The 17,874-nt window shown below is 40.9% G+C and overlaps 1 protein-coding gene across 1 annotated transcript in view; it reads left to right on the top strand.

Moving 5' to 3' along the window:
* LOC138607625 (adhesion G protein-coupled receptor D2) overlaps positions 1 to 17,874 on the top strand; it is an 82,689-nt gene that overhangs the window by 42,317 nt on the left and 22,498 nt on the right. Inside the window, exons 21-22 of the mRNA XM_069680264.1 lie at positions 3,350 to 3,403; positions 6,516 to 6,669. Coding sequence (XP_069536365.1) covers positions 3,350 to 3,403; positions 6,516 to 6,669 — 208 coding nt within the window. The remainder of the gene's footprint in view (positions 1 to 3,349; positions 3,404 to 6,515; positions 6,670 to 17,874) is intronic.

Below are 17,874 nucleotides of genomic sequence, written 5' to 3'. Positions count from 1 at the left end.
AAACATTGTTTGCGAGTCTTCATTTCAGGTAAATATAAACATACCTCATCTTTTACTTCGCTCTTCTTACTTTGACCTCCTCGCCACATACAAGGTACTTCTAGAGCTGGCTGACATTGTTTTTATCCATGTCCATAGGCAATGGTCAGTATTACATTGTCCTCTACTTCTCTACAGACTCTGTTATCTTTCTACTATCACCATCAGGACATCTCTCACGTAACATTTGCATTTTCTGTCCATTTTTATTTCCCCCTTTCTTTTTCCTTTCTCCATCCATGTCTTCTCCAGAGCACGAAGAGCTGTCCCTGAGTCATAGGCGAAGCCCCAACAATATAGAGCCAGAGATGGCTGACCCTTCACTCTGTATAGTAAATCAACACTGCATTCTTGCTTAAGTGGCTTTTTTTTAGTGCCTGGGAATTCATTTTCTTACACTCAAGGTGTCCTTGACCCTGGGGTCTGCACAATTTTTGAGTACCTTATGTACATGTTCAGGTTTTCAAAAGGACCACACTTCTTTGTTAACGTTAGAAAAAAAATCTGTAATCTTGGTTTATTCACATCTACACATTTCTTTCTTCCTCTGAACCCCCATCACCTATGGGGGTGGGGGGTGGGGGGCTTCTTTTGTGCCCTACCCTGCTTGTCTTTAGTTCTGTATCTTAAACTAATGAAATGTGACACAGACCACAGCTGGCTTCAGGTTTCACCCTAAAGGAGATTTATGCTCAACAAAAGAATCAAAGAAATACGGCATCTAAACAATTAAAAGTTTATTTAGTTAGTTTGCACAGACTGTCTCTTTTTAGCAGAGCAGAACTGATTGCTGGGGACAGTAGCCCCTCCTTTGATAACATTTTCATACACATAAAGCTGTTCTGAGTCACAAAGTCTATAGAGTGAGGAAGAAACTTTGCAAAGTTGCTGTTAGTTGTTAACCTGGTGAAATAAATTAGTCTCCGAGCATCTTAGTTTGAAGACATTTTACTTTGATATGCTAAAGAAAGGATGAATTAACCATAGCCTCAAAGTCAGAGAAATGCTCCATTCATGAGGCTGATTTCCAGGCTCAATGATTACAAGTATGGAATGCAAGACAGTCTGCGTCTGCTGCAATTATACTCAAAATGCAGCGTTTTAATTGCTAATTACCTGACAATAGCTTTCCATTATTCATTGCAATTACCTTTTCCTTGGTGGTCACCTTGTAATCCCACGCTTTGATGACCTTTTATTTCCATCAGTTCCAAGGATGTCGGCAGGTGTTGTCGGGTGCGCTGCTTTCATATGGTAATCGCTTAGCGCCCATTTACATGGGGAACCACGCTTTGCATCATTGTGAAACCTTGAGTGTGCACAAAACCCCTTAAACACATAACGATCATCTAAAACAATGCCCTTCCCCTCATTGTCAAATGATTAATTAAGTTGTGTCATGTAATTGCCTCAGCACGCCGGCTGCTTTTGATATCAATGAAATCCCCAGGACTTACTTCCCCCATTAAATTGTGTTTAGATAATATCTCACCAGCATCTGCACCGTGTCGAAGGCCTTCTGCAGATCCCGTCAGAAATAACACGAGGGTTTCGGAAACATGATGCCCAGGCTGTTGATTCTGCCCTGTCACAAGGCTCGGGCTCTCTTCATTATGTGGCCCTTCAACGTTTGAATGTATGCAAAACATCCTCTGTATACACATGCTGTCTCTGAGACTGTGTGTGTGTGTGTTCAGCGTGGTGTCATAATTTATAACACGCTGCGACTTAATGAAGCCATAAGCCATAATGCATATTCACTAACGTGGTGGGCTGGGCTGGGACGGGCTGTGGTGATGAGTGCCCAGCCGCTACAAATTTACAGAGAGCGCTGACAATGTGCGTGGACACGCGCACGTTCACACACACACACACACACACACACACGCACACACACACAGACATACTGACAGAGGCTTGCCGAAGAAAGCTTCTGCCCACTTAACTGAACTACAAACACACTGAGAAACTCCTGCTGATCTTTTAATTTTTACATTTTTTATTTAAAATAGATAACAATCCTGTTCTTTTACAATAAAAATTACTCCTAATTACAATAATATGAATGTCTTCCAATATCAAATTAATGCTATTAGTTTTTCCCATTGATTAAATTTAGTTATCCTTACAGCAAAGAGTTTAATTGTATTATTCATTAAACACATAACTTAATTGACAAATCCTGGGTTCTTATTAAATCGAGAGATCAATTTATAGTGAAGTGAAATACATTTTTTTTATACATTCCTACATTTCCATTCCTCCTCTGGCTCTCTTTAGGAATATTAGTGCAACATTCAGAGTAGTGTTGACTTCTACTGAGGGCATATCCATCTCTTATTTCATTTTACTAAACTATAAGTATTATTTACAATTCAGTGATCAGTAAAATTGTATTTCTATTTTGCAAGCACATCTTGAGGTTTTGTTAGTGAATTGTTTTTCATTTAATTAATTAAGGACAAACTAAATAGCTGGAATATTGACTGGCATCATGTGATAAGGTTATACACAATATTTACAAGAAACATTTTTCATACAATTATCAGTCAAACACCTGGATGCTTTTGATTACAAAGTACAGTTTCTCAAGTTACAAGAAAAATGTATCTATAAAGCTAACCATTTAAATATAATCAAATGTAGTCCAACTTATAGGTGTTAAAGTAGAGGAATTGGAATTAACTTCCACAGTATTAAAAAACAATAACTTCCACAGTTATGAAAAGTGTTTTTTTCTGGTGATTAAAGTAAAGCAAACATAAGCAGGTTAATAACAAATGAGAGTTTGGTTAAATTACTATTAATGACTAAAAGCTGAATGTGCGTGTTTGCTGTATCTCTCTAAAATCCATGAAACTCTTGTCTGGTATTGCACGTGTTAAATGACGGTGTTCAGTACACTGTTTCATCCGGAGTGTAAAAATGTAATCTGTTCTGCTAGGGCGGTCCCTTCTCCTCCAATAGCTCCATTTGTTGGTCCCGGCGCTCTATGCTGACAGATGATAGCTTGAAGTCGTCTCCTTAGTTTGCCAGCTCTATGTGTCACTTTCAAGTCCCATTAGCCACTGGGACATACAGGAACACCCTCACACCCTCACACACACACACCTCCCCAACCGCTGTATGAGCTTGCGAGCGGCTGCTAAATTTTTTTCTATTCCTCTTCCACATTCTTTTCTCCTTTGTTCATTTTGCACTTTGTATTTTTTCCGCAGAAGTTCGCTGTTAATATTTTTTTATTTGATTCATTTTAAGCTCTCTGTCAGATACATTTATCGCTTTCTCTGCCTTTCTCTTTCTCTTTCAGGTTCGGAGCACGGTCAACAGGATCAAGGAGAGAAGAAAAGCGCTTAATTTTTCAGTATGTGTTCCACTACTTTCCTGTGTAGAAGTGTGTGTGTGTGTGTGTGTGTGTGTGTGTCTGAAACACGGTGGTGTGACCGACTCAATTTTCCTTACAGCTTTTGCTTCTCAAAAAAAAAAAACTACTTCAGCAATGAAAAACTGGCCACAAAGCAACATTGTACATCTGCTAGCCTCCCTCTTGTTGACAGTCCATGTTAGATGCCCTTATACATCAAACATAGACCCTCCATAATAGCCCCCCACCCCACCCTTACTCTGCCCATTGCAGCACCTTCATCCCAGCAATGTCAAGCTCTGTGGTGGGTTACAAGTTTCTAATCCAGGACAAGCAGTCCCCTGACATTAAAGTGTCAGGCCAGTATTTATACCTTGTTGGACGCTGCTGTTTGGCTGAGGTGGTGGGATGCTTTGTGTGTGTGTGTGTGTGTGTGTGTGTGTGTGTGTGTGTGTGTGTGTGTGTGTGCAAGTGTGTGCAAGTGTATGAGATAGCCTACGCAAAGCACTTTAAAAGTACTTAATAGTCTCCAGCACACACAAACAGGCTCAAAGCACCCACACACATACGGACAATTATAGACTCCCAACACCCTGACAAACACCCAGTCTCATCAGTCCCTTTCCTTCGCCCCCATACACATCCACACACACACACACACACACACACACACACACACACACACACACACACACACACAAATGTATCTTGTCCCTTATGAATGATCACATTAACTCTACTCCTCCACTGCCCAGTAACACTTTGTCCTACCCCTCCCACTGCACCCTGACCCACACATATGCACCCCCCAATATTCTCCACCCTCACCCACTTCAGGTCATTGAAGCGGGATTGAAACCATTTCTGACAGCAGATTGATTTTTAAAATATCAGGGTGCCCCTACTTCCTTCTGAACCCCCACCTCAGAGATGGTCACTGTTAGGATGGCAAGAAATGAAATAAATAAATATAAAAAATTTAATGTGTCTGTATGTTGGCCGCTTGGGGGTTAGGGGGGGCCATGGGGGCCCCCTGCCACCAGGTGCCGTCTGATATATTGGCTTCTCGCGTTATCAGTGAGGCCCCCCCATCTACCGTCATTTTTACTGCTTCCTCTCCCCTCTGTTGGTGGCAATTTTCCAATCTTGCCGTGTTCCGCTACCAGAATGCGTTTTTTAGCCATCACTGCCGCCTGACGGTTTTTAGTTAATGCTATTTTGTGCCATAAATCCTGCTTGAAATACTGTATCTACCTGTCCTTTGGCTAGATAGGAGACATTTGGCTCTAGATGACCGCACATGCCCCTATATATCCCCATGTTGTAAAACATAGGATTGGGTAGTGTGCCTCACCGGCTGAGGGATAAAGAGGCTTTGGCGGTGTTACTGCATATGGGGTCATTTGAAGACGAATGGCACTTCAACGAATAGAGGGGTTTATATGTTGTGTTATTTGCAACGATTGAAGGGTTAAATCCAACGGGATAATTCTACTGCAACTTTGATTAAATCATTTAAAGTGGTTATTTATATTTGATCATTTGAAACTTTTATTCCTTAAGCACCAACATTACAAGCTGCCAATACTTTGTATTGCTAAAGTCATAGGTATCATGCAAGTATTAGATTTTATAGATATACCAGCATCTCATTTTTTAGCCATCACTGGGCATTATAAAATATATTACAGGATATGGAAACACCTGGCTGATACAGGAACAAACATTCACTGTATCTGAACAGAGCATGTGACTTGGGATTTGTTTAAAAACGAGCGTAAAAATATATCATTTGAATATCGTGAAACAACTTAACTATATATTAACTGTTTATTGCTCTTGGTACAGTGACATAACATCTGACCCTGAAAACCTCTCGTATAAATTCCACCAAATCTAATCACATACTCTCCCCTTTTAAATTCCCTTCTTGTCTCGACCTTTTTAGCCCTCTTCCTTGTTGTTGCCCTCTACACGGGATGTGGGTCGCACACATCCTTTTAAGCCCTGGGGGGGTGGGGTTTTATACACATGCACTGACATACACACACACTTTGACCAGCTTGCCTGTTTGATACCAAGTACCTCCTGACCCACCCTGACCTCCCTCTTGTACACACACAGCCAGATTGCTTTGTGAAATAAAGCTGTCACTTGCAGGACCCAAATAAAAAACAACCCCCCTCGATACTCTGTGCCCCTGACACCACTGAAATATAGATATAAATTGGAAGCGGATTAGTTTTTTTGATCTTAATTCAAGTTTTGACAACATATAGGAAGCTAGCCTTTGGAATCAGTCTGGGAGACGAAGAGACTTGATGCTTATTTATTTTTTGTCTTGGAATAGCTGCACGTCATTAGGCTTGTTCAGTTAAAGACTTAAAACAAAAAGCCATATATAATGTATGTTTCTGTTGCTGGGACCCCTGGTGAGAGTGACTTACAATGCCGTGCAGCAGGGCAGGTATCAGTCTCTTTCCACTTGTGTGTGTGGGTCTGCCATGTGTGCTGAAGCTTGACATCAACACAACACAAAAGCAGCCAAAATACCAGACCCAAGTGTTTGCCATTTGAAGCGTTCCCGCCTGCTACAAGTACAGTAAGAATTATAAGAGGCCCCGGAGCCTGTTGAAGCCAACCGCACTGTTTGAGAGCTGTGCAAACAAATAGGTTTTCTGTGATTGCCGTTTATTTTGGGGTGGAAGATGCATGAGCATGTGTGAAACAAGGAGGCCTCTGAGTGAAATTCATGGAGCAGCTGCTCAGGTTGGTCGGAGGAATTTTGGGAAGGACAATACAGTAGTCTTCATTAGTCCTTAACATCTTTTATGTTATTTTTACTTTCATTGGGACTGCTTATTGAGATCCATAGAAGATGTAATCAGAGACAAATTAAAGTGAATGTGTAAAAAGCTTTGTAGTTTTCTATCAATTATAAATACAAAATTAATACATGAGTGTAAAGAGATATAGTTATAGAAGATAGAGTAATATTTATGCTGATAATCCGTGATGGAAAAAAGCATGCCTAATTTGCATCACTAATGACTAACTAGGCAATTATGAATAGAAGTTCAACTGTGACTGTGACTCTTTGCATTTCTTCCAGAACTGTGCCAGTTCCCGACCATCCAGCTCAGTTACCAGCTCTCGTCCCGTCAGTTTCCCACTTGGAACGACCCCAAGCCAGGACGAGGAGGCCACCCCTTCCTACACTAGCAGCACCAACCAGGACTCCAGGAAGGAGGATGAGGTGACCAGAGGTGAGTTTACAGACCGATATGCCATACTACCAAAAGGCACATTTGATTTCAATAACACAGGTTATTGGTTTGCGGTGCTAAGCCACTGCTGTTGGCTTAATGACCTAGAATTTGCGTTCTCATTTTAAAGTTTAAGATGCTGTGAATTACAAAGCTGCTGCCCCTAAACACATGAACATTAATTCTATATCAAATATCTAGCAAAACTTTCTTCTGCAATTAAATTGCTAGCTTTAGGTTGTTGAATGGCCCGCTCATGCACAATAAGTGACCAGGCAGAGTGCAGGCTTGTAGGCAAGTAGAGAGGAGGGCAAAATACCTAATAATTTGGTGCAAATCAAATTATGTGGGCAGACTTGTTACCGCCTAGCAATGGCAACAGACTGCTGATTGTCAAGACATGATAAATTGCCAGGCCAACTTTTAGCTGAGCATTATTTACATTAATGTAATGGTTGCCATATTGGAACACAACATCTACTATTTAAAATACATCCAGAACCATGCAAATACTAGTTCCACCGATCTTGTAAATGCATGTAACAGCTTGGGCTTTGCCTGTATTAGTATATAACTACTCTCTCTATTCACTTTTCACACACAGCCTTTGCAAGTTGATGAGAGGCAACTGTATTCTTGTTTTTGAAACAAGTGTTTTTTCCTGTGAAGGATTTTGTGTGTACAGCATGTTGATGGCAGAGTAGGTAGGCTAAAACCAAATCAATTTAACTATGTACTGCATGATCAATTCAATTTCAGTGATTTCAACTCAATGTCCCAATGACACCCTTCTCTCACATGTTTGAGATGATGTTGTATCTGCATTCATTTTAAACTTACTTTTAGAGAGTTAATACAACTTAATGGTCATTACAGAAACAGCAGTTAGTTTGTGGTGCAGTCACTTGCATTGTTTAATACTTGGGGTTGTTGTATTGAGTCTACCGTCATGTGTAAAGGTTGGTGGTCAAAAATTAGAAACACTGCAGCCTTAAAAGTTCTAGCTATGTATGTATATTCTCCCACTTTTTCCCTACTTGCATATCTGCAAGGCATTACTGCAAGGCTCTGTGAAACAGAGTAACTGCTGGCCTATTGAGTGAAATCAGACATCAGAAATCTCCTGTTAAACTTCAACACTAACCAGACACCCTGGCTTCAATCTAGCTGCCTGACCCATGCTGCACTCAGCAGAGTTAAGAGTCATTTGGTTGTGGAAAAGATTGGAGACACCAATTTCAAAGCAGGGAAAGGAAGAGGGAGAGGTCGATCTCTGGTTTTGTTCTGTAATTTAAAGCTGGTTTTCATGTCGATCTGTTTCCCTGGTTGATGCAATATTTACCTGCTGTATTGAAATATATATATATTTTACACTGGGTTAATTTATTTACAAAAGTGATGCAGGAAGGTTTATGTGTGGCTTTTAAAACTGCAGTTGGACAGAAACAACATATTGGTCTTGTTTTTGTAATTTTAGCAGTGAACACTTTATTTATTGCCAATGAAATGGAACAATTCCTGATCTGGTCTTCATCTATGCGACTCATGGTTTATGACTTGTACAATAATGATATTCACATTTGAATAGTACATGTGTTGTGGGTTATTGCGCCTTGTTGCCGCTCTGTGCACCTCTCAGTCTGTGATTTACAGCGTTTCCTTTGCAGGTGATTTGCATGGTCCTCGACACTATTACTTTCATTCACTCAGTCAGCACGCAGTAGTTAAATCAGTCTCTACGTCGCATCACACGACTAAAACTCCAATGCAATGTGACAAATTAAACACGGCGACAGAAGTCATGTTTGTGATGTAACACGGTTACAGAAATAACTGATTGTCGGATGATGTTACTCAGCCCATTTGCTGCCTCTTCCATCCGCTCGTGACTCAATGCTGCAGTATGATTAAATGAGATCGGCTCTGTGTGATTGAATGATTGGATTATGTTAACTCACTGCAAGTTTATGCTACTAAATCACCATGTGGGAGCTCTCAATACACTACAACTAATCATTATAATAACTCCAACTCACCAAACTAAAACCCGACGCTACATGGGAGTTGATTGAATATTTGCTTTCATCCTTTTTTAAACATGCTTGATGCTATTATTAGTTGATACAGAAGTTAACCAGTTTCTTAGGAGAGCAATTGGACACTTTTATTATGTTTTGTTTAATCAAACTATAAATACTCTCTTTATCAAAGTACCTCTTTATCACAATTCGTTTCTGTTGTATCTGTCATTTTTGTGCAAATATTATTACTATAATTTGGGGGGAAAAACCTGACCAAGACAAAAATGGACAGAATCTTTGCATTCTAATGGCCATGCATATATTTCCACTTTATGCTCCACTATGTTACAGTTTGTCTCACCATAAAGCAGAAAGCACAAACAAACAGATGCTAGCAATAATCACAGCATCTCCTCAGTGATCGTGGTAGCTTGCATGCACAAGGTCAACCTTTTCTTGGTAGGGCGGGGAGTGTTTCGCTTTTGATACCTTTATGCCTTTTCCGTCTCTGTTTATTCGAGTTGGTTGGCACAAATGTCCAAGGCAGGCAGTGGGTTATGTCGAGAGTACATGGCAAAAAATGTGAACAAAGTAAAGCACATATTTGCTGTGAGCAAAAGAGAAGGACAAGTGCATAATGAAGGGATAAAAACAGAATAGGGGGTGAAGTGTGGGTGGATTTGAATTGAAAGGGGAAGGGTTGTGTGCTTGTTTGTGTATGTGCATGAGTGTTGTATTCCTGATGAGATGGCCCCACACAATGGCTGAGTTGAAGGTTGTGAGCCCTTTTAAGCAGGAATAATATGCTGGGTCACCAATGTTACCTCACGTCATCTTCTTGCTTTGTTAAAGCCCCCTTCTCGACGAGCACAAAAAGCCAAGCAGTTGTCTTTCTTTTATAGTTTACGCTTTGAATTCAAAAGGTCGCCGAGCTTCACAGTGAGGTCTCTTTTTGTTGTCTTTGACTAGACTGTAGGTATGGTTTATTACTAATGCAGCCTCGGTGTTCCATGTTGTTTTACATCCAATTTGCATCAGTATGATGGTATAATGGATAAAGCGCGTCCTGAATGTCTTCTTTGTATCGTAGTGTTTTAAATGTTAGTATTACAATTCTGTTATCCTGGATATAGTCTTGCAACGATACAGCCGTCAGGAGCGAATGCCAACTTTTTGGACTTCTGGTGTAATCAGCGGTTACAGTTAAAGGAAAGCCGTCAAGGACTTTCTGTTCCACGCGTTGCCATTTCTTACAGGCCGACTAGCAACTTGATTAGTGAGCACAGTGTTTGAGGTAAGAGGTGACACCTGAGAGTGCCTTGTTAGCTGCACTTGCATGCAGATGTCTGTTTATAGAGATTAATTAAAAGCGAAATCATTTTCATATGATAGCCGGTGGGTTCCTGATTTGCATTACAGCTGTGACCTGCCTCTTTTGCTGTCCACACAGACTGTTTTCCTGCATTCAACCAATGCTTGAGAAACGCAAGTGGATGAAACATTTACAACAACAGAAACCAGGACACCTCTGACACCAAAAATGGTGTCACTTGCGTACAGATTCTGAATTCATATGCAGAATCTATTTCTAGAAATGAACAACAGACTGACTGGTAAGGTGGTTTGTTGGCCTTTCCTCCATTTAATAATATTAGGAAAATATAGTGTATTGTGCAGTATCATGCAGTTCATTGTAACAAACCTGATTTCTGGTGTCATTTCCAGTTTATGTAACCCAACTTGTAGGAACCATATGCCTGCACATTGCTGACATCTGACTCTCCTTCCCCTTCCTCTTCTGCTAACATGTGTTTCTCAACATCCCCCGCAATTAGGGGCCTTGCAGATAAAGTAGTGTGGCGGTCTATTGCATGCATCTTCTGCAGATTACAGACAGATCCTGCACTGACACCACGATGGGGTTGCCTCCACCTTACATATCCACACACCATCACTTGTCATGCACGTTTAGCCGAGTTCATTGACATGCAACAGGATCCCCTACTCCAAAGGAAATATTCCCTCGTGTAATGACAGCATGTTTGCAGCAATTTCATGTGTTGGATCAGTTTCTCCAATTGCAAGTCCAATTGTTTGGATCATAAGCTATTAGTAGGTTTGTGCATAACACAATGTTTATTATAAATGATCCTAACATCCCTTGATTGAAATCAATTAAAAGTGATGCTTTGAGAAGAAATTTCCTCATTAGAAAACGTACAGCTTAACTTACTTATGTACATTTATTTACAAAGTTGGTAGTGTGATTTGTAATTGCAATATTTTTTATTTGTTAGCAACATTTCTGTAACCGTATAAGCACAGTTCTATAGTATAATTCATTGCCGTGAGAATTGACATCATTGATAATAACCACAGCACAATCACAGATTCTGCGTCTGTGTGACAGAGAGGTATCTGGCCTCTGAGCGGCAGCTTATGTTCAGTGTCTCTCTGATGAAAAGTGATGTGTACTAATTCTACATCTGCTCAAACCAAACAGGGCTCCAAAGTTCAGCCAAGTCCCCAAAAAAAAATCACTTCCTCCCGACCTACCTTCCCCTGCCCTCTCACTGTGCACACATTACAGTTGATACAATTTCCCTACATCCTTTTTGCATTTAGCGTTGATTGACAAATAAGTGGATATGACTTTGGGATTGTGTGTGTTTTAGCGTGGATTGAGATTTGGTTGGTTGGCTTGGCTGTTTAGAGAATACGTGGCCATGAAATAGGATCTTGTCATGTGGGCTATAGCTTTTGAGGACTTGATTGTAGCCTCATAGTGTAAATACCTAAACAAACGGGCAATGGTCAAAAATGTGCTGTCGGTTTGCCATATATTTACATTCCTCTTTCTCGCTCTCGCACTCTCTCTCTGGTCCTTGGATCGGATTTGTTAATTTGTATTTACTCTCTAGCTTTCTTTCTCTTGCTCCCTCTCTTCCTCTGACACACGCTACTTCAGTTCCTTTTATCTTCTCAGTGTGTGATTGATTTTTGTAATATTTGTGTTTCCTTTGTGACAGGAATTAAGATTTAAATTGTCAGTTAAAGCACTTTTCTACTATTTCTCACTGCTGTGTGAAAAATCTTCAAAACATTCTTTGATCATTTGAAACACTTACAACGACCACATTTTCTGCACTTGTACTGCGTTCTGGCATTTCATATTCATCACACCCAATGAAACAAATCCAAAGATGAAATATTGAGTCCATTTGGTTGTTCTTAAGTGGCTTTAAGCGCAACTGTTTATGCATATACGCCCAGCCGCTGCAAAGCGTACCAGGCTCCTCAGATTTGTTTTCCGCAGCTGTTCTGCATAACAACGCCATGCTATCACGCACAGGCGAAAGTCTGGTGAAGGGAATCTATTCATAATTCAAAGAAACAACAAGGCACAAGCTGCGGCAATGTCAGATATAACAAATTGAGGAGGAAAAGAGTTGAATTTGTATCTGCTTACAGAGGTTGACTGCATTATACATACTGCAGGTGCCGCTGAGTGCGTGGTAATAGGATATATGATGGATGGCCAAGCTGCATGCGCTCCCATTCTTCTGGGTTATTCATCTATTTATCCACTTATTTATTTATTCCTTCACCCAGAGAGACCCTCACAAACTCAGGATTTGCTTAAGGTGCTACAGTACAGTGTTGGCGAGTATGGAAATGGGGCTGAGCTCCACAAAGAATGTCCTCTGTCAGGTGTAGTGAAGTCTGTGCTGATGTTCATTGGTAGTGTTGGTCGTTTAAGCGGGCCTGCAGTTTGTTGAATCTTGATGGCTCCTCTTTCAACTAATACCTGAGACGAAAACCATGACACATTTTCTCCATGCGAGCTTCTTAGGAACCATAAATTAAACTCATATTGCTCAGATATACTGTATATTGGAATATGCATGCAAACCTGTCCAGACAAATTTCAAAGCATTAGAACAAATCCTTTGTCTCTTGGAGGACACCAAACTGTCCATATATAAGCTATTCTACTGTCTAAATATACTGTAAACTTACTACTGGTTTAAAAACCTACAGATCAAGTCATGGAATTGAAACACACAGCTGGAATTTAATGTAAGATATGTTTGAAGACTAATTCAATTGTAGCCACCAGCCACCCAACATGATACCAGTTCCATTGGGACTCCTGTGACACAGAGGTAGCAACCACCCCACCTTTGATCACACACAACCCTCAGCTAAGTGCCTTTCATGTTTAACCCTGTCGCTGCTCCCCTATCAAGGGTGTCACTCAAGAACCTGCATGTGCCCTGGGGCAGGTCACCTCCCCTGGGCCTAACTGTCTCATAGTTAACTGCTCCCCCTTCCCCACATCTTCAACTCCCCCTCCAGATCTCTTATTATTAAATAAGCACCAGACAATATTTTTGTATCAGCCTAAATCAAACATTTCCTTGTCCTGCATGTGTTCACTGTAACTTTTCATACACACACGTGCCCTTTTTTTTCCTGCACTAGTCTTAACACACTCCTAAAGCATTCACTACTACTACCATCGTGCTGCTGCCAATAGCAGCTCTAAACCAATATCAGCACCTCCGCCCCCACCCCCCCACACAACATTTTTCCATCGTCCTCATCTCAACAGCCCATGGCAACGACATAGCCGGCAGCTTACGACAAAGCAAAGTGGGGAAGAGGAAGGGGGTAAGAGGGGGAATCAGGCCGTAGATCAGGGCAGGGAGGATGGCGGCGCGACCAGGAGGTGACAGGGGAATAACATCCCTTTCTCCTCAATCGACAGGGACCATAACTCCTGCCTCTCCAGGGACAGATTGAGAAAGGCAATAGCCCAAGGGGCTGTGAAGCACGGATGCTTAGGAGAATTGAAAGTTAAAAGAAAAACGCAGTTTGCCGAGCCACTGCCACTGATTCAGCCCACAGCACCACTCTGTGCCGCTGGAATTTTCTTATATCTTGTAATTCTTTTTTTAAAGCAGTAGAAAGGCCCGAGCGGCGAACTGTCCCTATAGAATTTTAAACAATAAATCTCCTGTGATGATACTAAAGTATTTTTCTTATATTTGGAGAGGATTACTTTTTACAGTGACCTGAGTTTGGGGCCTCAATTGGCTCAAGACAAATGTTGTTGTTTTTTTAGTGAGAGCGGTTAATACATTTTTTTCTTTAGAGATTAAAATTCTCCTTTGACTTCATTACCCGTGAGTTTACGGTACACGGCTACATTTGGCCATTCCCGGTACTATTCTACTTCAAGACACTGGTGTAATCTTAGGTTAAGCAATTCTGATGTGGATGGGCTCTGACCAGGGACAGTATTCAATTAAACTAGAGCATACCACTTGGACAGTAAGCAAGCAAACTTATCACTTAACATTAAATTGGCATTACAGGCCCTCTGGGCAAAACACGGCACCACTGTCATTGCTAGTTTACGACAGATCAAGTTGTAATTTTCACACCTGGCACTCAACTTTGTATTAGTAGCAACAGTACTTGCGTTCATGACTGTTTCAGTGTTAAAATGAGGCGTGTTCAGGCGCGTTGATGGTGCATTGCTTTCATTAACAAGTGGAAAGCAATTAAGCAATCAGCCAACAAAAACCGCATCTAATGTCATTGGTTTAGGTAGTAGGATGAGCCTAGATATACAGGTGAACATCAGCATAAACTCCGACTTATGCATATTACACGCACAGGAATGCGTCTCCTGACATCAATACACCACTTTCTGCATTGTGAATCCGTTCTGGTAATGCCACAACATGAGGACACACTCATTACTATCTCTTTCCATGCCTGTTTCACCTTAGGTAGCTTTGGTGGAGTTTCAGTGCTCCTGTAGATGATCTTCATGGCTTCCAAGTGAAAGCTTGTGAACCGTTTTCTCAGCAGGAAACCATCAGGTTTTCCACAACAAGTCTGCCATTGAAATAGTATTAGGCAAGGTTCACGTACTATTTAAGTGGAAATAGAAGCATAAAAAAAGGTTTTTATTTATGTTGCAACTTATACTATTATTTACATATATACTTTGCACCTATTTTATGTGCCTTTTAACTACCAAAAGCTGAGTTTGAAAAGCCCAAATGAACCCCACAATACAACCGTATTTCTATAGAGCTGGTGTAATACAGTTTTCTATGTTTGATCATATAACTACATATATTATATGATGAAAACTGCACAAAGAAGGGAGGAAATATAGACCATTGTCAATTGAGAACTGTATGTTGTGGAGTGTGATGACGTGTGCTATTTCACGTGTGCTGCTCCCCGTCACTCCGTCTATTCCTCCACAGCCAAATTCTCTTGTTCAGAGTGGGTGGGAGGGATGGAGAGCAGTCGGGTAGCAGCTTTTATAGCCTGATCAATTTTACAGTGGCTTATTGAATAGCTTTTAATGCCCTTCTTTATTTTCAGTTGTAACCCGCCGAGTGTCTGCCGCTCCAGGGCTGATGTGATGGCTCGCTGGAGAGAGGGAGACAATAAATTTTAATACATCGTCTCTGGAAAATTACACATGTTTAATCATTGATTTTTATTGGCTCATCATGATAACATTATCCCTGTGGGTGAGGCTCGTAAAAGAAAAGAGGTTGAATTAGTTATGGCATTTTGAATAGGGATAACCAACTCCCTTTGTCTAATATACAGTGTATTGATTGGCACTGTAACTGTTACACACATGGACAATTTTATATAGCAACCATTCAAACAAGTGAGACTCCCTCCACATATTTCTTTCTTCCTGTCAGTGTGTGTGCGTGTGTTTGTTGAAGCCAAAGATAGAGATAGAGATGCTATTAACTTTTTGGACAGCAAGAGTTCATTCTTTGAACAGCAGCGATGGTTGAGATGAAAGTGACTTGAAAGGGGTTTTCTACGTTTTACTATTAGCCTTACCAAAAGCTAAAGACGTTTAACCCTGTAAAATGTGTAAGTTTATGCAGTATATTTAAATGCATAAAAGTACAGTATAAATAGAAGGCAAGTGCATGTCCTCCAATGCACTCATTCTTTGTCCTTATGTGTTCTGGCTTCAGATCGACTTTTTCCAGAGTTGTTAAGCTCGGCTTCAAAGGACAATTAGAGTTTGACTGTTAAACTTAAAATCTAATCAAATTAAATTTTAATGTAATTCGATCAACTAAGGGATTGCATGTTTTTATTGTGCTACTCTTTGCATACACTATATTGTCACTAACTGCTAATGTATCTAAATTGCTCATGTACATCTAAAGTTTGGCCTACTTTACTCACCACCGTCACCTCAACACCTAGACTGCAAGAGAGGTGAAATTTGACTGTGCGCCAAGATTTATCGACTGCATATAAAAAAATATCAGGATCATTAAGTCCAACTCTACTGCCATCAAGCTGATGAAAGCTGGCAAACACACACCTCATAATACTTGATGTGTGCGCCACTGTGTGTGTGTGCGTGTGTGTGTGTGTATAAGGGATGTGATAAGGTAGATTGACTTCTAATATAAACGGCAGAGGTGTCTACTGACATCCGTATAGCTGTGCCCTTTGTGTCCCTGCCTGGCAACCTCATTCTCTCCTTGTGTATGAGGGTATGATAGAAGGGGGGGTATTATAGTGTGTGTGTGCGTGCAAACATACAACATTTGTATGTCTTTGTGTTTAAAAGGTTTCAATGTTGTATGTTGTAATTTGTGTTTCTGTGAACTTGTATCTTTTTAATACTCAACTGCAGCTTGTGAGTGTGTGTTTGCGAAGGTCTCTGAGTGTAACACATTGAGTTTGTGTAAGTGTGGGAGCAAATTAGTGGACCTGCGTACATGTGTGTGAATTAACAAACCTCTCTCACTCCCATTCACACCGTGCAAAGAACACACACACAAAGACACAGTGGGGCAGGTTAGCCCTCCTCCACACCGGCACCTGCTCCGCTGAAGGTGAAAGAAGTGCTCACTTGAGCTCATTGAAAAGTAGATGTGACAGTAAATTTTTCAGGCCCTTGTGAGATGGGAGATCTTGTTATAGCAGTCAGGATGGGGGTCAGGGCAGTGGCTGCTTGATGATTGAGGAAAAGAGAAGTAAATTCATTCTGCTTCGGGCACTTTGTCAAGTGCCAGTAGCTTACTGTTGAGAGCCACTCACCCATCACCGTGTTACGGCCCCAGAGGTCACCTCCACCGCCATAAATCTGCCTCGCCTGCTAAACCTACTGCCTTCCCCCGGCTGAGCACGAGCGAGGAGAGAGGCTGCAGCTGCTGCTGCTGCTGCGCCTCATAGTCACTCAAATGAAAAAAGGCAGAGGGGAGAATATAGATTCTCCTTTTGATGCTGCTGATGTTGTAAGAGCAGGACACTGGGTGTGTAGTGCCACAGGGGGGATGTGTACGTTTGGACTAATGGTTGTGTTGTGTGTGAAGGGATGGATGGACTGCATGTATTTTTGTAGGTAGGGTAGAGGGACATTGTTTTGCATGTGTTTGCATGTACATTTAGTTATTGGGAATCAAACAGAATGTTTGTATTGTTTTTGAAGCTTTTCTGTATAAATCCAAAACTCTTTTTTTTTTTTTTTAGATTGCCATAAAATGATGATGGTTTAGGAAATCATGTGGGGGTAGAACAATTTAACAAGCACACTTTCATACGTGTTTTTAAGCTACTTTTCGCTGCAAAATGTAGAAACCCAAAGGTTCAGAGAAAGTCTTCTACTTTTTAGAGTTGCAGTGAGAGTTCAGCGTCTTTTCTTTGCCTTATCTTCTTTCCTAGGGTCACACCAAAACAGACACCCCCATACATAAAACCATAGGGATCCTGTTCTGTCTTTCTAAATTGATAATTGGTATATCATAGAGTTATTGGTATCATTTACCATATGCTAACATTTTTCTAGGATGTTGGTGTAGGACTGAAGTCAGAAAAAGGAAAAATGATCTGGTGTGGTGTGGTGGTCGTCCGTGTATTTAAATATGTGTGTGTCATGTCAGTGTGTTGTTTTTGTACACGTGTGTCCACATGTGTACAGATGGTGAGTGATACGCTTCTGTCTGATGTGTGTCACTGTGCACCATAATTACTGGCCAAACCATACGAGTGCATATGTGTTCAAACAACTTGTGTGTATGTGTGTCTGTGTGTGCACACAACGTTCATGCTTGTAGTGTATAGAGTACCAGCCTGCTTTCAATATAGCCTCTTATTAGGTGGTGAT

Source organism: Semicossyphus pulcher, unplaced genomic scaffold (assembly GCF_022749685.1).
Source record: "Semicossyphus pulcher isolate SPU_LCO1_2020_fin unplaced genomic scaffold, fSemPul1.0.p SCAF_4, whole genome shotgun sequence".
Classification (NCBI taxonomy): Eukaryota; Metazoa; Chordata; class Actinopteri; order Labriformes; family Labridae; genus Semicossyphus; species Semicossyphus pulcher.
The sequence above is the reverse complement of the archived record's forward strand: the minus strand, read 5'-3'. Positions and strand labels throughout refer to the sequence as shown.